Here is a 26,809-nt window from a genome sequence, read left to right as displayed (position 1 = left end):
AAAATTAAAAAGTGATCATAGTAAAAATATATCTAGGCATTTCTGTGGAGCTATTGTGGGTGGTGTGGGGTCAGTTTAGCTACAGATAGTTCCTTGTTCCTGCTTATACTTGTTCTCAAGGTCTATAGGTGCCCTCCAATGCTTAGTCAATGTTAGCTTACAGGGTTTTAGTCTGTTTCACCTGTCACTTCCAGAGCAGTTCCTTCTTCTTTGTTTTCTTTGGTTTCCTCTGTTTACAGTTCTCTTCTGGGTCTAATTTCCACCGTGACACAAGGGAATGAAGTGGTCACTTATTTAGCCTCACTTTTTCAGCTGTGTGGAGGGAGGGACACTTCAAACAAATATTGCTGTCATGTGTGGGGTGTGCTCACCGTGTATGGATCACACTGGGTTTGCCCCAGCTCAAGGCGGCTTGTGTTTCCTGGGTCTACATTGCTCAAGCTCCAGGGTGCTCTGCAAGGGCACTGTCCAAAACAGGTCCTGCACTTTGGGCACTACACAGGTCTAAGCCACTCATGTTCTCGGGTACTTCAAAAGGGCACAGACTCAGTTGGGCATAGGTTTTGTGTCCTTCCCAGGTCTGAGCATCTCAGGCAACTAGATATTTGGTGAGTGCACTGTCCCAGGTGGATTGTGCATCTTAATCGCCTCCCTGGTCCCAGCCACTCAGTTTCCGGGGTGCACCATGAGAGCACTGTCTCATGTGTGCCATGTGTCTCCTCTGGGGAGCTGATCTGAGGCTGTGACCCTCCTGGTGGATGTCAACTGTTTAGGGTCCCAGGAATACATGGTTAGCAACTGGGAGCCTGCTCAGAGTTTGGTGGAAGATGCTGGTCTCTGGGGCTGAGATTGGAGCAGCCCCTTGTCTTCCGGCTTTGGCTGTGGCATGCCTGCCTCTGTGCCTCCAGTTATGGGGGCGGGGGGAGGGGGGGATGTGCTGTACAGAGTCGGCTAGGTCTCCTTTGGTATTTGTTGTATCCTTTGTTCTATGGGCAGGCCAGGCTGTGTGTTAAAGCCTCTAGTGGGTAAGTTCTCTCTTTTTCTCTTTGGCGATCCCACAGTTTGGGTTGCTATCTCATGTTAGCTCCCTCTGATTGTCTTCAGGGCATTCAGGCCTGGTCCTTACCCTAAGGACTGATAATGCAGCCCATGCCTTCCTGTCCAGCCCCCACTTGCTGGTGGCAGATGTGAGTGTTTGGGCCACTTCTTGGTTGGCATTTGTGGTTAGGCACATATTTTGTGTTGTTGTTTTTCCCTCCTGGTTATGTTGCCTTCTGAAGTTCCAAAACTCCCCAAAGTCCCACCTGTGAGAGGGTTTCCTACTGTTTGGAAACTTCTCCTCCTTCTTGACTCCATCCCCAGCACGGATCTCTATCCCTAACTCTTTTTGTCTTTTATATTTTGTCCTACCTTTTTTAAAAGAGAATGGGCTGCCTTTCTGGGTGCCTGGTGTCCTCCGCCAGCATTCAGAAGTTATTTTGTGGAAGTTGCTCAGCATTCAAATGATCTTTTGATGAATTTGTGGGGGAAAAAGTGGTCTCCTTGTCCTACTCCTCTGCCATCTTCTCTACATCTGTCCATTGTTTTTCAGGCAGTCTGTCTACCAGATCTAATCCTTTGAATCTATTCATCACCTCTGTTGTATAATCATAAGGGAATGAATTTAGGTCATATCTGAAATGTCTAGTAATGTTCTCTACTTTCTTCAATTTAAGCCAGAATTTTTCAGTATGGAGCTCATGATCTATGCCACAGATTAAAAGTTAGCTGATAGCTTAATAACAGTTTCAGGAGATCAGCCCTGGGATTTCTTTGGAAGAAATGATGCTAAAGCTGAAACTCCAGTACTTTGGCCACCTCATGGGAATAGTTGACACATTGGAAAAGACTCTGATGCTGGGAGGGATTGGGGGCAGGAGGAGAAGGGGACGACAGAGGATGAGATGGCTGGATGGCATCACTGACTCGATGGACGTGAGTCTGAGTGAACTCCGGGAGATGGTGATGGACAGGGAGGCCTGGCTTGCTGCGATTCATGGGGTTGCAGAGTCGGACACGACTGAGTGACTGAACTGAACTGAACTGTATTTAATGTGCTGCTTTTCCTTGGCTAATTTTAATATTTTCCCTTTCTCTTTATTTTTTCAATTTTAATTAAAATGTGTTTTGATTTGGTCACCATTAGCCTGATCCTGTTTTGGACTCTCTATTTTTCTTGCAACTGGATACCTATTTCCTTTCTCACATTGGGTACTTTTTTAGCTACTGTGTTTTCAACTATGTTCTTTGCCCCCTTCTTTTTCTGGGACTCTTATAATGCAAATGTTAGCACACTTGATGTTGTGACTGAAGTCTCTTTTATTGTCCTTATTTCTTTTCATTCTTTTTCTCTTTTTCTTCTTTAGCTTCAGTAATTTCCACTACTTTGTTTTCTAGGTTGCTGTTTACTTCCTGTGTATCATTTAATCTGCTGTTTTTTCTTTCTATTTTTTTTTTAAATTTCGATAAGTATATTCTTCATCTATGTTTGGTTCCTCTTTATATTTTTAGCTGTTTGTTAAGACTTCTAACTTTTCCTCTTTTCATCCCTTCTTCTGAATTCTTTGGATATCTTTATTTTCATGAGTTTGTACTGTTTATCAGATTGATTACCTATCTCTATTTCACTTAGTTCTTATTAAAGGGTTTTATTTTATTCATTTCTTCTAACATATTCTTTTGTCAAATCATTTTGACAAACTTGTTGTCTTTATTTTTATCTATCTGGTTGTTTGGTTGCATTTCCCACTTTGGAGAAATGGCCTCTCATAGGAGATGTCCTGTGTATACCAGCAGTGCATTTTCCACTCATCACCTGAACTAGATGCTCTACTGGTGACTTTTATGTCATCTGTGTGGATCCCTCGGTTGTGAGGCACTGCCTACTGTGGGCTGTCTAGCAGATGTGATTGGCCCCTGGTATAGTTGATGCCAGGCCCTACCTTGTATGGAGACCGAAGGCTACTGGTTGGTGGGATAGGTCACAGAGTTTCTTATTGTGAATTCCTTGGTGGGGTAGTGCTGGTCCAGTTTGGGGTGGAGCTGGATTCTTGGGTGGGTGGTTGTGGGTTTGGGGGTTCTATGACTACTGTCACCCTGCTGGTAAGCAGGCCAATTCTTAATACCACTGATTGTGGTGTTCAGTGTTTCCCAAAACTCATGAGTGCTATTGGATCCAGGGGCAGCTGACTGAGGGTTCTAGGGTGTTTCACAGTTCGTGTTGGCCTGCTAATGCATAGTGCTGGTTTCTGGGACCAGTGACTGAGGGGCCCAAGGCCCAAAGTATTTCTCTGCTGATGGGTAGTTCCTAGTCTTGGTGAGTCCCTGGGCTGATGCCTGGCGAATGCTGATCCACAGTTCAGTGAATCCTGGTGCTGATGCCCATCCAGTGGTATGTGAACCTGGTCCTGGGGCTCATGTCAGCCAACATTTGGGTAGAGTCAAGGCCTGGGGTCTCTGGTTGCAGGACCCTTGGTTTCCTGGAGTTGTTGCCAGTCTACTTTTGGGTGAGTCCATGTCCTAGTATCTGCCTGCAAATCCTAGGTGGTTGCAGGGATACTAATGGTACACTGCTATGTGGACCTCGGTCCTGGGCCTTCTGATCAACAGAGCTGGCTCCTGGTATGACTGTGGACTGAAAGGGTGTTGAGGTTGGTTGAGTGCTGGAGAGTTGGGCTATGTCCCTCTCTGGATAGCTGCTTGACCTCAGGCAGCCCAAGACTCATGTTGAGACACTAGTACATAGGCTTTTTTCTTTTTCTAATAAGCTAGAGAGAAGTTTTCAAAATACTGATTGCCAGCACCAGTGTTCTCATGGTAGAATGTGCTACCCCAAATGGCTGTCATCAGTGTCTCTGTTCCCAGGGTTAGCTTCAGTTTCTACTTGCTTATCCAGGAGCCTCTCCAAATCAGCAGTTTGTTCTTTTCACATTGCTGCTTTTACCAGGGGTCCCAGAGTGTGTGAGTTTCTGGCACACCTTAAGAGGGGAATCTCTATTTCCCACTGTCCTTGGCATCTCCCAAAAGTATGCCTTGCTGGCCTTCAAGGTAAAATATCCTGGGTGTTTATCTTTCCCATGCAGAACACCTGGGTTAGGGAACCTGACATGAGATTAGGATCCCTTGCTTCTTGGGGAGAACCTCTGTAATTTAGTTATCCTCCCAATTGTTGGTAACCTACCCAGGGTTGTATGTCTTGAGTATACCTGTCTCTGCCCCTCTTATCCATCTCCTTGTGGTTCTTTCTTTGCATCTTTGGTTGCAGAAGATATTTTTTGCTAGTCCTCAGGTCTTTCTCATGGATAGTTTCTCTGCAAGTCTAATTTTGGTGTGGACTATTGTTTCTCTTGACTGTTCTTCCTTTGTCTCACATCTCCTACCTTCCCTGCTGTTTGAACTCCTTCCCTACTCCTACTGTTTGAACCTGCCCCTTGGAATTCAGGATAGGTCATGGAGGCTATATTAAGCCCATTTTCTGTAATCAAAGAAATGAGGGACAAAGGAATGCTGCTTTTGTGCCCAGGAGCCCCACAGGGTTCTGCCTGGTATCAATGTCCCTTTGTAGACTACTGATATTAAGCCTGTATGCATATGTAAGACATCACTGTGAACAAAGGAAACTACAATTTTTTGAGCATATATTCTGAGAAACTGTATATGTTATCTCACTTAGTCCCTAACTGTTTTACAAGTAGTGATAGAATAAGTTACCAATCTATTTTCCAACTCTATTGGAATACAAACATTGAAATCCAACATTAAAAACCAATTATAAAAAAATCCAACTACACTGAAATCCATGACTAAATAAAAATTCAAGTATATAAAAATCCAATAGGAGAGATAGACGAGGAATGGTGTTTATTAAGGGTGTTAAGAGCACTTTATTGCACTCTTCTACCTCTTCACCAAGAAAAGCACACAATTGTGACTTGTCTTATCATTAGCTAGAGTCTGTTAAAATTTAGCTATGATACTACACTAATTATGTTTTTGATTTAGGGGAAATCATGCTTCCTTCCTGTACTTCAATCTTTTCATTTTAAAATAAGCTGTTTTACCAAAAAATCTTTAAAATATCCTTTTAAATTTCATCTGTTTGTTTAAGATGTGCTAAGGTGTGAAATTTAGTGATTATTAAAAGCTATAAAAACTTTTTCCATAGTGAACTTTAAGAATTAGAGAAGTAATTATCTTTCTGGTATGGATTAACTATAAGTGTCAATATCAGATTAAGATTTATTGGATTGTATTGGACTGAAGTAGAAAATGACAGCTGAATTAGGGAAAATTTCCCTGTCAAAATTGGGCCTTAGAGTATGATTAGAGGCTCTTACAAGTGAGAGATAAGCCTGAAATTAATGATACTTGTTTTCTGATATAGAGTTCGGTAGGTTCAGTCAGTTCAGTTGCTCAGTCCTTTCTGACTCTGTGACCCCAGCACGCCAGGCTTCCCTATCCATCACCAGCTCCTGGAGCTTGCTCAAACTCATGTCCGTTGAGTCGGATGACAACATCCTCTGTTGTCCCCTTCTCCTCATGCCTTCCATCTTTCCCAGCCTCAGGATCTTTTTCAGTAATTCAGTTCTTCTCAACAGGTGGCCAAAGTACTGGAGCTTCAGCTTCAGCATCAGTCCTTCCAATGAATATTCAGGACTGATTTCCTTTAGGATGGACTGGTTGGATCTCCTTGCAGGCCAAAGGACTCTCAAGAGGCTTCTCCAACACCACAGTTCAAAAGTATCAATTTTTTGGTGCTCAGCTTTCTTCATAGTCCAACTTTTGCATCCACACATGACTACTGGAAAAACCGTAGCTTTGTCTAGACAGATCTTTGCCAGCAAAATAATGTCTCTGCTTTTTGATATGTTGTCTAGATTCATCATAGCTTTTCTTCCAAGGAGCAAGCATCTTTTAAATTTCATGGCTGCAGTCACCATCTGCAGTAATTCTGGAGCCCAAGAAAATAAAGTCTGTCATGGTTTCCATTGTCTACCCATCTATTTGCCATGAAGTGATGGGACCAGATGCCATGATCTTTGTTATTTGAATGTTGAGTTTTAAGCCAGCTTTTTCACTCTCCTCTTTCACTTTCATCAAGAGGCTCTTTAGTTCCTCACTTTCTGTCATAAGGGTGGTATTATCTGCATATCAGAGGTTGTTGTATTTCTCCCAGCAATCTTGATTCCGGCTTGTGCCTCATCCAGCCTGTTGTTTCACATTATGTACTCTGCATAAAAGTTAAATAAACAGGGTAACAATATATTGCCTTGACGTACTCCTTTCCCAATTTTGAACCAGTTCATTGTTTCATGTCCAGTTCTAACTGTTGCTTCTTGACCTGTATACAGATTTTCATGGGGCAGGTGAGGTGGCCTGGTATTCCCATCTCGAAGAATTTTCCACAGTGTGTCATGATCAAAACAGTTAAAGGCTTTGTCATAGTCAATAAAACAGAAGTAGATGTTTTCCTGGAACTCTGTTGCTTTTTCTATGATCCAATGGATAAAGAGTTACTTTTTGTGTGATGAGTTGCTGTCAGTGTGATGGTGCTCATTTTCTATATTTTATCATAGCCCTTTAATATATAGGTTGTGAGTGTGTATGTGTGTACATGTATATAGATGCTTTGAAGTACCAGTATTGTTAGCTGTATAGTATTACATTATATGTAGTATTTATATGCATTTCTTGGTCACCATTACATATATGTATTGTAATATTACTTTAACAGGGGCTAGAGCGTGAACTTGAAGCTGCAGCATTTTGGTTCCTTTCTCTGTAAGTTTGAATAGACTGGAAACTAGCTGATTGATAGAGTAGTCAGTCTCTGAAGAAACTGTCTTCCTGTGGTAAAGAAACACATTGGACCCCAAGGGACATTTGCTATTGTCCCTGCATTCAGGCAGCAGAATCTGTTCACTTTGCCTCCTGTAGATATGTATATAGGTATAGCAACAGCCTATGTTCTTATGGTTTGAAAACTTTAATCTTTCTGCTTAAAATAAATTCTACAAATGAAAAATTAGAGTAGGAAAAATATTGGAGTGGTTATAAAGATTTCCCCTCTATCCTCTTTGGCCCAGAATTCTCCTCCTTTGTTTTCTCAAAAACGGAATCTTTTGCAGAGGCTTTGCCAAGCAGAATTGGAGTTTTCCCTTGGGAATCAGGAAAGGCGTAGTACTCAGCAAATTTGAAGAAAGAAAAGCTTTTCAAATGTTAATGAGTCTAAGCAGGACCCAGGACTCTTTGTGTTCTAGGGGGCAGATTAAATACATAAGCAGTATAACCTTTCCCTGGCCTATAGCCAGGTTCTTAGTATTGTTGGTGATAACTGCAATAAAGGATTACAAAGGTAGAAATCCCCCAGATGGCATCACTCCGAACTTGGAATTCAGTACAACTCCCAAAAGTCACAGTGAGTGAAAAAGTACTGACAACATCAGGCAACATTTTGGGTGCCAAGTTTTCACATTTTCTTTGGTTTTCTCTATGTCCCTAACCTTGGTTGTTAGTGAGTGCTGAACTGCCAACTGCTGCCACAAACATTATATAGGAAACTTGAGGAAAAAAACTCTGCTTTGGAAAGAGCACAGGAGCTCAGGGGAAACCCAGTTACTTGTTTTATTAGTATCATCACTACTCATACTATTGATGCAAATTTAAAAGCACAAAGAGTCATATAGAAAAAAGATTTTTGGATTTATCCCTGAAGATGAACACTTTGTCATGTTTGCTTCATTGCTCTCTTTCTCTCAACAAAACATTACAGAGATAGTGAAATATGCTTTTAACCCTATTACCAGTATTCAATAAAAGGAACCACAACCCTGAATTGTGTGTTTATACTTCTTGGTGATATTCTAGGAGATATATATATATATATATATAAAATATATATACACATTCATATATATTTCTGGGATATACACACATATGTCTAGGATTACTTTATATATATATATATATTTTTTTTCTCTCAAGTGGCATCATACAACAAGTACCATTGAACTTAACTTTTTTACTTAGCTTTATTCCTTTTAGATATTTAGATGTTTTAACATTGAGATACATATATATATATATACATATATATAATCCCTTTTCTTTTTATATAATGAAAATACAACTGTTATGAATGCTATTGGGGAAAATTAAAAAATAAAATTTTCTACCAATCCAGGAATTATTTTCATAGATGTAGAAAAGAAAGAAAACCATTTTATGATTAAATAAGCATTAAACCATAAAGAAGAGTTGGACCGTGAAGAAGGCTGAGCACCAAAGAATTGATGCTTTCAGACTGTGGTTTTGGAGAAGACTCTTGAGAGTCCCTAACCAGTCAATCCTAAAGAAAATCAACCCTGAATATTTATTGGAAGGACTAATGCTGAAGCTCAAGTTCCAGTACTTTGGCCGTCTGACGCAAAGGTGGTCAACTCATTAGAAAAGACCCTGGTGGTGGGAAAGATTGAAGGGAGGAGGAGAAGGGAACAACAGAGGATGAGATGGTTGGATGGCATCATTGACTCAGTGCACTTGACTGTGAGTGAAGTCTGGGAGATGATGAAGGACAGGGAAGCCTTGCATCCATTGGGTCACAAAGAGTTGGACATGACTGAGTGACTGAACAACAATAAAGCATTAAACCAAACTGGGTTGCAAGTGACAAGCAGTCCAAGAAGACTGCAATGATAGAAAAAAAATCTTAATTCTATTAAGTAGCTAACCAAATATAATCCATTATGTAGATGTTCCAAGATAAACCATAAACTGACCTCAAGTAAAATGACTTGACAGCACTATTTGCTGTACAGAGTTTAACCAAAGTGCATCTGGCAATTGGGGTGGCCATGAATTAGTTAATTCCCTTTGTCCAAAGGAAGGAAAAAAATGAAACTTTTCTTATCTCTATGATAAGCAGACAATTAAGATTTAACTAGGGGCCTAGGCAAAGCTCCCAGGTGACAGTGAAATAGGACCTGTCTTCCTTGTTGTTGTTCAGTCACTAAGTCATATCTGACTCTTTGTGACCCCAGGGATTGCAGCATGCCAAGTTTTCCTGTCCTTCCCTATCTCCCGGAGTTTGCTAAAGTTCATGTCCATTCAGTCGGTGATGCTATCTAACCATTTCATCCTCAGCTGCTCCTTTCTCCTTTTGCCTTCAATATTTCCCACTCTCAGTGTGTTTTCCAGTGACTCAGCTCTTTGCTTCAGGTGGCCAGAGTGCTGGAGCTTCAACTTCAGCATCAGTCTTTCCATGAATATTCAGGGTTGATTTCCTTCAGGATTGAATGGTTTGATCTCCTTGCTGTCCAGGGGACTCAGAAGAGTCTTATCCAGCACCACAGTTGGAAAGCATCAATTCTCTAATGCTCCACATTCTCTATATATCTTTCATATCTGTACATGACTCCTGGAAAAACTATACCTTTGAGTCTATAGACATGTATTGGAAAAGTGATGTTTCTGCTTTTTAATATGCTCTATAGTTTTGTCATAGCTTTCCTTCCAAGAAGCAAGTGTCTTTTAATCTCATGGCAGCAGATACCATCTGCAGTAATTTTGGAGCCCAAGAAAATAAAATCTGTCACTATTTATACTTTTTCCCCTTCTATTTGATGAGAAATGATAGGACTAGATACCATAATCTTAGAGTTTTGAATGCTGAGTTTTAAGCCAGCTTTTTCACTCTCCTCTTTCACCCTCATCAAAAGGCTCTTTGGTTCCTCTTCACTTTCTGCCATTAGAGTGGTATCATCTGCATATCTGTCGTTATTGATATTTCTTTCAGCAATCTTGATTTCACCTTGTGCTTCAGCCAGCCAGGCATTTTATATGATATACTCTACATAGAAGTTAAATAATCAGGGTGACAGTATGCAGCCTTGTCATATTCCTTTCCCAATTTTGAACCAGTCTGTTTTTCCATGTTTGGTTCTACCTGTTGCTTCTTAACTAGCATACAAGTTTCTCAGGAGACAGGTAAGATGGTCTGGTATTGCAATCTCTGTAAGAATTGCTCACAGTTTGTTGTGATCTACACAGTCAAAGGCTGTAGCTGATGAAGCAGAAGTACATGTTTTTGTAGATTTCCCTTGATTTCTCTATGATCCAGCAAATGTTGGCAATTTGATCTCTGGTTCCTCTGCCTTTTCTGAATCTAGCTGGTACATACTGTCTTGATGACTTAATGTCTTGATGAATGTAGCTTTGTAGTATAGCCTGAAGTCAGGAAGCTTGATTCCTCCAGCTCTGTTTTGCTTTTTCAACATTGCTTTGGCTATTTGGTGACTTTCTGTTTTCATACAATTGTAAAATTTTTTATTGTGGTTCTCTGAAAAATGCCATTGTCAATTTGATAGGAATTGTATTGAATCTGTAGATTGCTCTGGGTGGTATAGTCATGTACGTGATATTGATTCTTCCAATCCAAGAACAAGGTGTATTTCTCCGTTTATGTTGTCTTTGATTTTTTTCATCAGTATCTTACAGTTTTCTGCATGCAGGTCTTTTGTCTCTTTAGGTAGGTTTATTCCTAGGTATTTTATTCTTTTTGTTGTAATTTTGAATGAGATTGCTGTCTTAGTTTCTCTTTCTGATTTTTCATTGTTAGTGTATAGAAATACACTATGTATTAATTCTATATCCTACAACCTTACTATATTCATTGATCAGCTCTATTTTCTGGTGGCTTCTTTAGGGTTTTCCATGTATTGTATCATGTTATCTGCAAATAGTTTGAGTTTTACTTCTTCTTTTCCAATCTGTATTCCGTTTATTTCTATTTCTTCTCTGATTGCCATGGCTTGGACTTCCAAAACTATGTTCAATGATGGTGGCAAGAGTGGGCACCCTTGGCTGTTCCTGATCTTAGAGGAAATGCTTTCAGTTTTTCAACATTGAGAATAATGTTTGCTGTGATCTTGTCATATGTGGCCTTTAATATGTTGAGGTAAGTTCCTTCTGCACCTATTTTCTGTAGACTTTTTATCATATATGTGCATCGAATTTTGTCAAAAGCTTTTATCTGCATCTATTGATAGGATCATACGGTTGTTATATTTCACTTTGTTAATGTGGTGTATCACATGTATTAATTTTTGTATATTGAAGAATTAGTACATCTCTGGGGTAAATCCCACCAGCCACATGACACAGAAGAGAATGAAAAAGAAAGAAACAAAAAAGAACGAACAGACAAAACTCCAGGAGAAATGGTAAAAGTAAAACTAAACAGACAAAAGCACAGAAAGAAGTTCACATGCTCACACTCAGTAAAAGACAAGAACTGAAAAAAAAGAGAAGAGGAAGAGCACAAAAGGGGAAACAAAAGAGAAGAGAGCAATCAAGCCAATAAGGAAACCCATAAATGAAACAAACACTAAAAACTAAAGAAGCAAAAAACTAAAACTGAAATGTAAAGAAATGCAGAAAGCCAACTAAAAAATTGCAAGGAAAGCATAAAACAAAGCCATCAATACAATGATAAGGAAAAATATAGAAATAAAAGAGAGATGAAAACAAAAGGAAAAAGTGTAAAACATCAAAGAATTAAAGATAGCAAAGTATAAACTATAGTTAAAATAGACAAAAATAAGGAAAAAAACAAAAACAAGGAAAAAATGCAGTGTAATAATTATACTGTGGAATTAGGAAATAAAGTAAATTTATTTAAAAATAAAAGCATAAAAACTGAAAAGGTAAATAATAAAAATTAAAGAATAATACAACAAAAGAACAATGAAACAAAATGAACGAAAAGGTATATATGTAGTGGGCTTCCCTCATAGCTCAGTTGGTAAAGAGTCTGCCTGCAATATGGGAGACCTGGGTTTGATTCCTGGGTTGGGAAGATCCCCTGGAGCAGGAAATGGCAATCCACTCCAGTATTCTTGCTTGAAAAATCCCATGGACAGAGGAGCCTGGCGGGCTACAGTCCATGGGGTCACAAAACTCAGACACGACTTAGCGACTAAACCACCACCAAAGTGGTAGTAAGAATATTTTCCTGTTGCCTCTGTTGTCAGTGTCCTCACCACCACAGTGATCTCCAGCTAATCTGCCTTCTCAGGAAGTCCTCCAGTATTTCTAGGAAAGTCTCTGGACCTGCTGTGAGCACCTTGGGACCAGCTCAGACTCAGATTTGACCTTAGTCCCGATTGTAGTTGCTAAGTCCATAATTGCCCCCAATGTCCACAGCCTCAGTGTGGGAACCCTCATTCTTTTTTCTGACAATTCACACATGCAGGGTTAGGAAGCAAATTGCAGAGATTTAATCTGCTACTCCTGTGGCTGCACAGGTAAAATCCCTTTCTGTTATTTGGTCATACAGCTCCTTGTTGTTAGCTTAGGTTTTGGCATAGTCTCTTTTTGTATGTTGTCCTCTGGTGTCTGTTTCCTCCCCTACCCAGACAAAAGGGGGCTAATGCAGTGGCTGATTAAAGCTTACTTGCTCACTTGGACCAGGGAGAGGGAAGAATATGGTGGACACATGTGGGATGTGTGGGAGGAATGCCTGTTTTGGTAGAGGCCTGCAGGAATTTACTACAGACTAGAATGGGTTGTGTGCTCTCCCAGGGGAACTGGCCCCAGGTCATGGGTCCCTCAGCAATGTCAGGCTGCACAGGCTCCTAGGAGGGTATGGGCAGTGACCTGCACTTGCTCACCACTCAGTGGCAGTGGCAGGGCTATTGCTCCCACCTCTAGGTCAGAGCCCACAGCCATGGGTCACCCCACATCTGGCACTCCGGAAAGCAGTGCCCTACCATCTGTGAGTGCACAGAGTTAGAACATCCCTGGCTGACCCGCCCTTCTTGCCTACCTGGCGTTGAGATCTCTTGCATCTCTGGCACCCCCAGACTTTTTTCGGCACTCTCTGAGCTGTTTCATAATACCCACTCAGACAGTCTTCATGGCAGTCAACCTCAGTCTTCTCCCTGAGGTCTCACCTCTGAAGCTTGAGCCTCAGGACCCAGTCCCCACTAGCCCTGGTGTGCATGCACATAGTCATTTCAGAGTGGGGAATACTACTTTGGCACTGATCTCTGTGCAGAATTCTCTCTGCTTTACCTTCTGCACATGTTACTGCACTCTCCTCTGAGGTTCTAAAGCTCCTCCATGAGGGGTTTTCCAAGTGTCAGAAATTTTTCCTCCTTCACAGTTCCCTCCCAGGGGTGCAGGTCCCATCCTGATTCCTTTGTATTTTGTTTCTTATTTCTTTTGCCCTACTCCATTGTGTGGAGATTAGCTTGCCTTTTTGGAAGTCTGGGGTCTTCTGCCAGCATTCAGTAGGTGTTCTGTAGGAGTTGTTTCACATGCAGATGTATTTTTGATATATTTTTTGGGGGAAGTTGATCTCCACATCCCACTCCTCTGCCATCTTGAAGATCCTCCTCTCTTTTTTTTACATGTGTTAAAAGTTTTGCTCTCCACATTTAGGTTAGAATCCATCTAGTTTTATTTTTGTGTATGATGTGAATAGGTATCTAAATTTTTGTATGGATAGACAATTGTCCTAATATATTTTATGTAATAACATATCCTTTTTGCACTGGTTTGTTGTGTCCTCTGTGTCATATACTGTTTTCCCATATATATGTGGATCTGTTTCTGGGATTTCTATTTCTACTCTATCTAGTTACTTGCCTCTCCTTGTACTTATACTGTCTTAATTATTATAGCTTGTAACAAGTCTAGCCTATTGATAGGGAGAGTCTGACTAACTTGTTCTTAAATATTCTCCTGACTGTTCTTGGTTTGGGACTTCTCTATTGAATGAATGCATTTATCAAGTTCTATAAAAAATCTACTCATTATAATTGCATTAAGCTTATAGACTGACCCCTTATTATATCATGTTTTCCCATGTTTGGAAATGGATAATTATTTCCCTAATTAGGGGGAATTTATGTCTTTCAATATTGTTAAAAATTTTTTTCATGAAATTCATGTACATCTTTCCTTAGATGTATTTTAAGGTAGCTTATTCTTTTAGTTGTTATAATCAATCCTTTAATAATATTTTATAATAGTTTATTTTTGACATATAGGAATTCTGTTGAGTTTTCATGTTTATTTTTAAATTTTCTATTGAAGTACAGTTGATTTACAATATTATATTAGTTTCAGGTATACTGCATAGTGATTTAATTTTTTTTTTTTTATTTTTAGGTTGTACACCACTAAAAGTTATCATAAGATCGTGGCTGTAATTCCTTGTGTTATATAATATACAGTATCCTGTCATTTACCTATTTTATACATATTAGCTTTTATCTCTTCATATCATACCTCTAATGGGCCCCTCCAGCTTTCCCTCTTCCCACTGGTAACCACTAGTATGTTTTCTATAACTGTGAATCTGATTCTGTTTTACTATATATTCACTTTATTTTTTACATTCCATGTATAAGTGGTAGCATACAGTATTTGTCTTCTCTGTCTGAGTTATTTCATTAAGCATGTTGCCTAGGTTCATCCTCATTGCTGCAAATGGAAGAATTTATTTCTTATGACTGAATAATATTTCATTGTATATATGTATTTTTATACCTACCATATCATCTGTATAGATTAAGTTGTTGATGGCCACTTAGATGCTTCCATATCTTCGTTGTTGCTGCTATGTTGTGCATGTATCTTTTTGAGTTGGTATTTTAGTTTCTTCCAGATATATACCCAGAAGTGGAATTACTGGGTCACGTGGTAATACTATTTTTAGTTTTTTGAGGCACCTCCATACTGTTTTTCATAGTGGCTGTGCCAATTTACATTCCTATTGACAGTGTACAAGGGTTCCCTTTTCTCTGCATCCTCTCCAATATTTGTTATTTGTATATATTTGTAGCCATTCTGACAGGGATGAGGTAATATTATTGTTTGGATTTGTATTTCTCTACTAATTAGCAATGTTAATCATCTTTACATGTGCCTGTTAGCCATCTCTGTGCCTTCTTTGATAAAGTGTCTGTTCAGGTCTTCTGCCCATTTAATTTGGCTGTTTAGGAATTTTTGGATATTGAATTGTGTGAACAGTTTATATATTTTATATACAAGGTCCCCTTGCCGGGTACACCATTTGTAAATATTTTCTCACATTCAGTAAGTTGTCTTTTTATTTTGTCAGTGGTTTCCTTTGCTATGCAAAAGCTTTGAATTTTAATTAGGTCCCATTTGTTTATTTTTCTTTGTTCCTTTTGTCTTAGGAGACAGATTAAAAAATATTGCTACCATTTATGTCAGACTGTTCTGCTTATATTCTCTTCAAGGAGTTTTATGGTTTCAGGTATTACACTTACATATTTAATCCATTTTGAGTGCATTTGTGTATATAGTATGAAGAATGTTCTAATCTTATTCTTTTACATGGAGCTGTCTGGTTTTCCCAGCACCACTTACTGAAGAGACTGTCTTTTCTCAATTGTATATTCTTTTTTTCCTTTGTTGTAGTAGACTAGTTGACTAATAGGTGCATGACTTTATTTCTGGGTTCTCTATTCAGTTCCAATGATCTATGTGTCTGTCTTTGTTCCAGTACTGTGCTGTTTTGATTACTGTAGCTTTGTCATATAGTCCGAAGTTTGGGATTTTTCACATGTCTAGATTTTTTTCTTTTTTTTTTTCCCTGAAGATTGCCTTGTCAATTGGGGTTTTCAGTGTTTCCCTAAGAATTTCAGGATTGTTTGCTCTAGTTCTGTGAAAAATGTCATGGGCATTTTGAAAATGATTGCATTGTCTGTAGATAGCTTTGGGTATTATGGCTGTTTTAACAGTATTCTTCCAATTCAAGGGTACAGGTTATCTTTTCATTTCTTTGTATCATTAATTTCCTTCATCAGTGTTTTATAGTTTTCAGAGAATTGGTCTTTCTGTTCATTGGTTAAGGTTATTCCTAGATATTTTACTCTTTGATGAAATTTTAAGTGATATATTCTTAACTTTCCCTTTCTGATGTTGCATTATTAGTGTATAGAAACACTTCTGTATGTTAATCTTGTATCCTGTAACCTTCCTGAATTTATTAGTTCTAATTGTTTTTTGGTGGACATTTAGAGTTATTCATATATCATGTTCTCCTCAAATACCGAGAATTGTTCTTCTTCCCTTCCAATTTGGATAACTTTTATTTCTTTCTCTACTATGACCGCTATAGGTAGGGCTTCTAATTAATATGAATTTTTCTTGGTTCAGCCTTTGCTTGGTTGTAATTAACCTTTGACTGTTTCCCAGAGCTCCTACACAGTTGGTTTAGACAGCTTCTGGTTGTTTTCGTTTGTGTGTTTGTTTTGAAGTTCCTCTGGTGGACTGAGATCCTGGAGTTTCACAGCCTGTCATTTTGCTGACCTCTACCCCCATCTCTTTTGCTCTCTTCTTTTGTTATTCTTATTAGGGCCTCTTGTCTTTCTGCCTCTTTCATTTTATTTTATATTTTCTTTATGTTTATTTTTCTATGCTGTTCTGGGGGTGATATTCTCAGGTATGTTTTCCAGTTCAGTATCAGTAGGTTGATTGTTATTTTCTCTTATCATGTTAAAATTAATACTTCATTTTATTATTTATATTTATATTGGTTATTATTAAATGGTATGTTTGATTATTGTCCCTTATGAGATAATATACACATAGATTTTATTTTTTACTTTATGTCTGAATATTATAAATATACTTATTAAAATACCTTTTAGATTGTACTATAATTCTAATTCTCTCAGAAAATAGTATTCTGATTTATTTTGGCTCTTATGTTACTTTCCTAGTATCAGTTGTAATTTTTGACTATTAAATTCTCCTGGGTGGGAGATCTTTGAAATTTCCTCATGTACCCTGGATTCTGGAGGCATCTTTAATGGGGCAGTTATCCTTTTACTTCTTGGAGCTTGCTGGTGCGGGTTCATGATTAGTTTTAAAGTTAATTTCTTTTCACCTATTTGCAAAGTACAAATTTGAACCTCAACCAACAAAAGCTTGTGGTTCTTGATTACTATTAATTTTACCTTAGTGTTAGACTGACTGACTGCCGTATTCCCTGCAACATTTTAGGCCAGTGTGTTTCATGCAGAAACTTCATTCTAGCTTCCACCTCCTACAAAATATTACCCTTGCTTGTTGATAAAATCCCAGTTTCCACATACATTTACTTCTTTTTATTCATGGTAATTATCTTTTAAAAGTCATTAGAGGAAACCAGAAATGAAAGAGACACATGTACCCCAATGTTCATTGCAGCACTATTTATAATAGCCAGGACATGGAAGCAACCTAGATGGCCATCAGCAAATGAATGGATAAGAAAGCTGTGGTACATATACACAGTGGAGTATTACTCAGCCATTAAAAAAGGATACGTTTAATTCAGTTCTAATGAGGTGGATGAAACTGGAGCCGATTATACAGAGTGAAATAAGCCAGAAAGAAAAACATCAATACAGTATACTAACACATATATATGGAATTTAGAAAGATGGTAACGATAACCCTGTATGCGAGAGAGCAAAAGAGACACAGATGTATAGAACAGTCTTTTGGACTCTGTAGGAGAGGGAGAGGGTGGGATGATTTGGGAGAATGGCATTGAAACATGTATAATATCATATAAGAAAAATAATATAGTATGACAACTCTGAAAGTTAGATCATATCCCAATCCCCAGGGTTTGTTATAAGTGACTGTTGTTGTTTGTTTGTGTTTTGAACTCCTGGACTATTTCTGTGTTAAAGTCTGTAGTTTTTGTTGTGTGAAGCCATTGAACCTTTGATAGGTTAGCTTAGTGTTCAGCTAATGATTGGGCAGTGAATTTATGAAATAATTTGAACCTGTAAGTCTCCAAGCTTTGCTGAAGGGCTTTCTGTATGTGTTGAGGCATTTCTTAGATATTCAGCCAGTAAATTTACAGCTCTGCCTTACCACTCTCTTCCTGCTTTTATAGGGCCTCAAATTCAGGCAGAAGAGAAACAGAATTCTTTCATGGGCAAACATACAACCCAGAGTTTGCATATGTTTCTTTGCATGAATGTGTCTTTCTAGATTCTAGGAAGAGTTTGAATCTTTGTTAAGACCCCTGTGGACATGTCATTCTCTAATCTGTCACCCTCCCCCATTTATTTAAGTGTTTTGGTCCATCTCTTTATAACTCCAATTTGTACATTGCCCTAGGTCATCATAGTCTTAAATGATTTCAGATGATTGTTTTTGATAAATGCTCCAATGGCAACATTGTTTACAGAGAATAAACTTTGGGTTAAGGCAAGCAAAGATAAACTCTAAGAATGGAGGTTTCTGTATCTGTCAAACTGGACAAATAGTGATAATTTTCTGAGAGTGGGGTCTTGTGAACCTCTAACACCCTTCTGCCTTCTCCAGTGGCTACTAAACTGTTGATTTCATAGGTACTATAGTTATGAGGCTGTTGGTTTTCAGTGGTTATTACAGAGCTGGAAAGAAGGTGATTTGATTAGGGTAACTTTATATACCAAAAGTTCATTGGTTTTTAAAGTCAAAATTCTGAGAGTGTTTTGCCTATGTTCTCCTCTAGGAGTTTTATAGTTTCTGATCTTACATTTAGATCTTTAATCCATTTTGAGTTTATTTTTGTGTGTGGTGTTAGAAAGTGATCTAGTTTCATTCTTTTACAAGTGGTTGACCAGTTTTCCCAGCACCACTTGTGAAAGAGATTCTCTTTACTCCATTGTATATTCTTGCCTCCTTTGTCAAAGATAAGGTGTCCATATGTGTGTGGATTTATCTCTGGGCTTTCTATTTTGTTCCATTGATCTATATGTCTGTCTTTGTGCCAGTACCATACTGTCTTGATGACTGTGGCTTTGTAGTAGAGCCTGAAGTCAGGCAAGTTGATTCCTCCAGTTCCATTCTTCTTTCTCAAGATTGCTTTGGCTATTCGAGGTTTTTTTGTATTTCCATACAAATCTTGAAATTATTTGTTCTAGTTCTGTGAAAAATGTGGCTGGTAGCTTGATAGGGATTGCATTGAATTTGTAAATTGCTTTGGGTAGTATACTCATTTTCACTATATTGATTCTTCCGATCCATGAACATGGGCAAAACACTCTCAGACATAAATCACAGCAGGATCCTCTATGATCCACCTCCCAGAATTCTGGAAATCAAAGCAAAAATAAACAAATGGGATCTAATTAAAAGTAAAAGCTTCTGCACAACAAAGGAAAATATAAGCAAGGTGAAAAGACAGCCTTCTGAATGGGAGAAAATAATAGCAAATGAAGCAACTGACAAACAGCTCATCTCAAAAATATACAAGCAACTTATGCAGCTCAATTCCAGAAAAATAAACGACCCAATCAAAAAATGGGCCAAAGAACTAAATAGACATTTCTCCAAAGAAGACATACGGATGGCTAACAAACACATGAAAAGATGCTCAACATCACTCATTATTAGAGAAATGCAAATCAAAACCACAATGAGGTACCACTTCACACCAGTCAGAATGGCTGCGATCCAAAAATCTGCAAGCAATAAATGCTGGAGAGGGTGTGGAGAAAAGGGAACCCTCCTACACTGTTGGTGGGAATGCAAACTAGTACAGCCACTATGGAGAACAGTGTGGAGATTCCTTAAAAAATTGCAAATAGAACTACCTTATGACCCAGCAATCCCACTTCTGGGCATACACACCGAGGAAACCAGAATTGAAAGAGACACATGTACCCCAATGTTCGTCGCAGCACTGTTTATAATAGCCAGGACATGGAAACAACCTAGATGTCCATCAGCAGATGAATGGATAAGAAAGCTGTGGTACATATACACAATGGAGTATTACTCAGCCGTTAAAAAGAATTCATTTGAATCAGTTCTGATGAGATGGATGAAACTGGAGCCGATTATACAGAGTGAAGTAAGCCAGAAAGAAAAACACCAATACAGTATACTAACACATATATATGGAATTTAGGAAGATGGCAATGACGACCCTGTATGCAAGACAGGGAAAGAGACACAGATGTGTATAACGGACTTTTGGACTCAGAGGGAGAAGGAGAGGGTGGGATGATTTGGGAGAATGACATTCTAACATGTATACTATCATGTGAATTGAATCGCCAGTCTATGTCTGCCGCAGGATGCAGCATGCTTGGGGCTGGTGCATGGGGATGACCCAGAAAGATGTTATGGGGAGGGAGGTGGGAGGGGGGTTCATGTTTGGGAATGCATGTAAGAATTAAAGATTTTAAAATTTAAAAAAAAATAAATAAATAAAAATTCTCATCACAAAAAAAAATAAATAAAAAAAAATAAAATCAAAATTCACTCATTTTTCTTCAATAGACAACCCTCAGATTGTTAAAACTTTAGTTCATTTAGATAGTATCTGAGATATATATATATATATATACACAAAAACATATATAGAATATATAAAGAAATATTATAGCTCAATAATAAAACAAGCAACATAGTTATAAAACAGGCAAAAGTTTGAACAGATCCTTCATGCAAAAAATATGACAAATGCCCAATAAGTAAATGATAAGATACTCAGCACCATTAGTCATCAGGAAAATGCAAAGTAAAACTTGTTAAAAACCACTATATACCCATTAGAATAACTAAAGTTAACGTGCAGAAGTAACCAGATGCTGGAAAGTATGTGGATCAGCTGAAATTCTCATATGTTGTTAAGAGGAACACAAAATGGTACAGTTGTTTTGGAAGACAGTTTGACCTTTTCTTGTGTAGTTTAATTAATAGGCACTTACCAATTAACCATTCACTGCACTCCTAGAGGGCACTCCTTGGGAGAAGTGAAAGCATATGAACCAGAACGACTTTTACATGAGCATTTATAACAGTTTTATTCACAATAATGAAAAGCTAAAAACATTGCAAATGTCCCTGAATAGGTGAATGAATGAATTATGGTATATTTATGCAATGTGATACCAGTTTTCAACAAAAAGGATGAATTACAGGTTAATAAATTACCAAGACATTGTGCAGACTTAAACAAGCTAGAAATAAAAGAAGATATTCTGTATAATTCTGTAGAAAAGTATAGTGATAACCAAATTGTAATCTGTGTAACATGAATTAATTATTAACTAATCAATCCCATTTATGTTCTACCTCATTCCCATAAAACTTCAATTGCCTCATAGGCACTATTCAACTACATTCTTAAATGAATTAGAAAAAGATGAGGGTAAAACATTATAGAAGACACATGAATAAATAAGTAGTTGATGGAGAGAGAACCAACAAAGATAGTTTGAAAAATTATGAGAGAGTGGCTTTTTGGGTGGGGATGGGGAAATATCAGGGAGGATATAAGGGTGAGTTTACATGGTCTACATGATACAGTGATCTTCAGAATGATAAGAAAATAAATGTCCTTTCCATGACAAGCCTTTCTAAGTTATCTGTTGATTCTTTGTAGTCAAGAAATTCCCCAACAGTTTTATCTAAAATATGAGTCTTTCCTGGCACTTCCCTTAGTACAGAGGCCAAATAAATGAGACACTGTTTTCATGAAAAGCTGTTAATTTATGTTTGTATTTTTGTGCATGTGACTTGCTGCATTGTCTCATTTTCTGTGTTTGTTTATAAGGTGAGGATGGTAATACCAATCTTTAGATACTTGGGGAAGGTAAATGAAAGGTATTTGTGCAAAGCCTTTCATAAACATTTTCAAGCTCTGTGCAGATGTAAGTGTAGTGTTTTGAAGTCCCAGAAATCTGGAGAAGAGTGTTGGTGCAAATAATGAAATGGGGAATGAATGTAACTCCTTTCTCACTCCATGCCTTTACTTACAAAATACTGTAAATGTTGAAAATTGTAATATTTGAGGTTTTTGAAGTGTTCATATAATTCTAAATGAGAAGTCATTTATAACTGTACTTAGCTTAGCTCAATTTATGAAATCCTGGTATTTATGAAAGAGCAATATAATGAATAATATATTTAATTTTCCAGAGTCAAGCAGAGTGCATGGGAACTTCTGGGGTTGCCTTTTTTTTTTTTTGCTGCTAGCCAAAGAGGCCAAAGAAAAGGTTTTCAGATATGGAACCAGTTTTGTTTTCTCTTTGCTGATGAAATGTGGAAGGCAGTGTATGCATACTCCTCTTCATATTTATGTGGCCTAGATTTGAAGTGGAAACGTGATTCTAAAATGTGGAAATTTGAAAAGGCATGGTAACCTGGTCTGCAGCCTCCAATCTCTGTGAAGTATTTTTTGTTGTTGTTGTTATTATTGCCATTGATGTGTTCAAAGGATCAAGGTTCTAAATAATGAAAATAAGAACTTCTGAAAACAGGACATAGACAAAAAGATAATAAAACTCTTTGCAGGTTTATCTGTTTCAAACAAATGCTTGAGCATGTTTTATTGTATTTAACCATGATAGTCTAACCATGATAGATTTTCACTGAAAGGGATAGGGACTGTTGTTTGTATTGTCTCTCTTTCTGTTAGGGTGAGAGCAAAAATTTTCTGTAGCTTGTATATCTGATAGATATGAAGTTGGGGGATTGTGAAACTAAGGAGTGAAAGAAGAAATAGGAAAGGGGGAACAAAAATTATAAGAAGCTTGATATTTCCTAGAATATGGTCTTAATGTGTTACTTTAGTTGGTGAGAGCAGTGCTCTTCAAACTCTAAAGAGCATGTGAATCCCCTAGGGATTATTTAAAAATACAGTTTCTGATTCAGCAAGTCTGGGGTGTGACCTGGGAATGTGTATTTCCATTAAGCTCCCAAATGATGATGATACTGGTGGCCTAAGAACCTCTCTTAGAGTAACAAAGTTGGAGATTTGACTGAAGATCTTAGTGAAGGTCATATTTTAAAATTTTCAATAAGGTTAATTTGTCATAATGGTAGCTAGTTGTGTTTAATTTTACATCATCAATAAACTTTTGTATAATGAAGTTTAAAATCATTGACCAAAAATCACATACATATGTCTGGCATACCACCCTCAATTTTTTCATCAACTATTTCCTTATTTTAGATCCCTTAGTAAATGCTCAGTGAGGAAGTTAAATTTGTGTTTCTGCCAGATAGTACCTTCACTAAAGCTGCCATCTGGTTAATGTGTAAAATGTTAAAGTGTTGTTTATATGGTCATAGGAGAGGCCCCAGAAAGGCAGACAGACCACTAGGCTTCTAGTTCCATCTCTCCCAGCTAGCTTTGGAACCTGGAGCTTTTTTTGTCTTTTGTAAAATGACTGTGAATATTTGTTTAGTAGACTTGAGAAAGTAACTAGTCCATTGTCCACAATAGGTACTCAAAAAAGCTTAAGGAGACTCTTAAGAGTAGAACTAAGCAGCTTTAGGTCTCACAGATCGGTCACATAAGACAGGGACTGAGGATAAAGCATGTCCAATAACTTAAATGGAGGACTTCACTAAGCTACCCTACTTCATCTTTAATGTGTGATTTTAGTTGCTCAAATCTTCTGTGGAAGGTCTGATGTTTTCTTTAACATCTTCCAATGCAATTTGCTACCTGCCGGGAGCACTTCCCTTTGTCTTTCTCCTGTCTGTCCTAACAGAGATGAGGAAATCAGGCAAAAGGCTGCAGCACTGACCATTTCTCCCATTTCCCTTCCTTTGCAGATTATTCCTCTGCTGTTCAGAAATTTTCTCAGACATTGCAGTCCTTTCAGTTTGATTTCATTGGAGATACACTGACTGATGACGAGATTAACATTGGTAAGTCTTCAGCTATTTGTAGACATGTGACTCTCAAAGCAGGTCTGAAAAAAAGCAGCCTCCTTGGTGGATATAGAGAACGTGAGAATCTTTGATCCCCCCTTTGTCACCTGTTGTCCTAAGTTCCTGGGAGACTGCTCAAGAAACATAAAGAAACATTCCCTCCTAGTCCCATTTCTTCCTCATACAAAAGCAATCAAAAGATATCCCTTTGGACTTCCCTGGTGGTACAGTGGATAAGAATCTGCCTACCAATGCAGGGAATATGTGTTTGATCCCTGGTCCCAGAAAATTCCACAAGCCTTGGAGCAACAGGCCCATGTGCCACAACTACTGAGCCCATGTTCTAGAGCCTGTGAGCCACAACTACTGAGCCCATGTGTTGCACCTACTGAAGCCTGTGCTCCACAACAAGAGAAACCCCCACATTGAGAAGCCCATGTACCACAATGAAGAATAGCCCCTGCTCACTGCAATGAGAGAAAGCCCATACACAGAAAAAAAGACCTAGTACAACCAAAAATAAATAAATCAAAAATATATGTTTAAAAAATATCCCTTAATCTTCCATTTAGGTCTTTGACTCAGTCTGCAGAATTTTTCTTTAAAAAAATCTAAAACATGAAAACGGAGCTTCCCAGGTGGTGCAGTGGTAAAGAATCCACTTGCCAATGCAGGAGACACAGGTTTGATCCCTGAGTCAGAATATCCCCTGAAGAAGGAAATGGTAAACTATTTCAGTATTCTTGCCTGAAAAATTCCATGGACAGAGGAGCCTGGTGGGCTACAGTTCATGGGGTTGCAAAATTGGATATGACTGAGCAAAACACATGAAAAAATATATATTTTTGGTGAAGAATGAAAATTAATTTCTTGGTTTATTTCCCCAAATAATTCAGAATAAGGTTCTTCTAAGGAACAAATCCCCTAGAAAGTTTAATATTAGCATTTATGTATGTATACTTTTCAGGCAACAGGAGATTTGGCATCTCCCTTGGGAACTGAATTTAAGGACTTGCCTTAGTGTTTTCCTCTGTAAAATGTGGTTAATGTGTATCTCTCAAAGATGTTATAATTAGGAAATTGAACAGTGGAAATATAAAGAGCTTTGTGTTTGTGTCAGTTATGAAGTTAAAGTAGTATCAGCAAAGTATAACTCTTCCCTGGTAAAGAATCTGCCTGCAATGCAGGAGACTGCCATTGTAGGAGATGCAGGTTCAATCCCTGGGTCAGGAAGATCCCCTGGAGAAGGAAATGGTAACCTACTCTAGTATTCTTACTAGAATACTGGAAAATCCCATGGACAGAAGAGCCTGGTGGCCTACAGTCCATGGGGCAAAATATGGCCCATAGACTTAACTGAAATACAGTTAAATATTGTCTATGGGTGGTTTTGTATTATAACAGCATTGAGTAGTAGTTGCAGAGGCTACATGGTTTTCAGAGCCTCAAATATTTGCTGTCTGGCCATTTAAAAAATGTTTTGTAACCACTGAGTTAAAGAGTTAGTGCAAAACATTTGCTAGATGAGAGCACAGAACTATTATGAATGATCTAATGTCACTGAAATAATTATGTGTATGAATCTGGGAAATAAAATATAAAAATGTATTATTATTATATTGAATGCTTGTGCAGTAAATATGAATAACATATGTGTATAAAATATGAAATTACCTATACTAATAAGGTATTCCAACATAGAACTGTTTTGTGTGTATTGTAATTTAATTCATACTAAATACATAATTTTATCTAATTTTAATCTAACATTTCATCAAGCATTTTCTCATATCATTTAAAAATCTTTGAATGCTTCATGGGAGTGTAGGACAAGGACATTGTTTCATTCATTTCTATTTCCCTAGCATGTAGAGGAGCACCTAGCATATAGCAGATAATCAATACATGTTTGTTGAATGAATGAGTAATGAATGCATTTGAGATTCATTATTATAGGAGCTATACTTTACATGCTGTTCAACTATTGTTAGAAATTTGGCTTATTTCTAACTTTTCATGATTATAAATAACCCTGCAATGGATATTTTTATTAGGTTGATGACTAATGTTTTGGATAAATGTGGCAGTATAACTAGTGAGACAGACATTTGTATTTGGATTATTTCTTTACTCATGCCACATCATTCTACTTCTGCATATCTATATGAGGGCATGGCTTATTTAAAGGTTAATATTGTGAGGGTTTGATAGCCCAAGTTTGAACTCTAGTTTCTCAATGTATTAGCTATGTAATCTTGGCAAGTAACTTCACCCCTATGAGTGTAACATTTCTCATCTGTAAAATGGGAATGAGGTAATCAATGCCAAGTGTTCAGTGTCTAAATAAATGTTAGCTATTTAATCATTGTTGTTAATATAACGTTTGACTACTTTATACTTTTTAATGGACTGGATGTTTTTGTATCTCCACAAATTCATATGTTGAAATTCTAACTTCCAATGTGACAGTAGTAGGAGGTCGGTTCTTTGGGAGTTAATTAGGTCATGAAGGTGAAGCCCTCATGAGTGGTATTAGTATCCTTATCTCTGTGACAATCTAGAAGAGTGGGGTGGGGAGGGAAATGGGAGGGAGGTTCTGGAGGGAGGGGACATGGATGTAAAGAGGGCTGATTCTTGTTGATGTATGACAGAAAACCACAAAATTCTGTAAAGCAATTATCCTTCAATTAAATTTTGTTTTAAAAAAAGAGAGAGGGAAAAGAAAACAGATTCCAGAGCACTCTATCACCCAGAGCACTCATTCCAGAGCACTCTTTCTATCATGTGAGGATACAGTAAGAAGTTGGTAGTCTGCAGCCTGGAAGAGAATGCTCATGAGAAACTGACCTTGATCTCAGACATTTAACCTCCAGAACTGTGTGAAATAAATAAGCCCACCCAGTCTATGGTATTTCCCTATAGCATCCTGAACTCAAACAAACAAACAAACAAAAAAAGAGCAGGAATTTGTACTGAGATTTGGAGGGTGTTGCTATAATGAACACCTGAAAATGTGGATGTGGCTTTGGAACTGGATAATGGACAGAGGCTGGAAAAGTTTTGAGGTGCATGATAT

At 37.9% G+C, this 26,809-nt stretch overlaps 1 protein-coding gene across 42 annotated transcripts in view; it reads left to right on the top strand.

Moving 5' to 3' along the window:
- The window catches only part of OPHN1 (oligophrenin 1), a 716,686-nt gene that overhangs the window by 154,221 nt on the left and 535,656 nt on the right, over positions 1 to 26,809 (top strand). For all 42 annotated transcript variants that reach the window (XM_060407314.1, XM_060407309.1, XM_060407304.1 and 39 more), the window contains one exon: positions 23,635 to 23,730. In XM_060407314.1, coding sequence (XP_060263297.1) covers positions 23,635 to 23,730 — 96 coding nt within the window. The remainder of the gene's footprint in view (positions 1 to 23,634; positions 23,731 to 26,809) is intronic.

This window comes from Ovis aries, chromosome X, assembly GCF_016772045.2.
Source record: "Ovis aries strain OAR_USU_Benz2616 breed Rambouillet chromosome X, ARS-UI_Ramb_v3.0, whole genome shotgun sequence".
Taxonomy (NCBI): Eukaryota; Metazoa; Chordata; class Mammalia; order Artiodactyla; family Bovidae; genus Ovis; species Ovis aries.
This window is presented reverse-complemented; position numbering and strand designations above follow the sequence as displayed.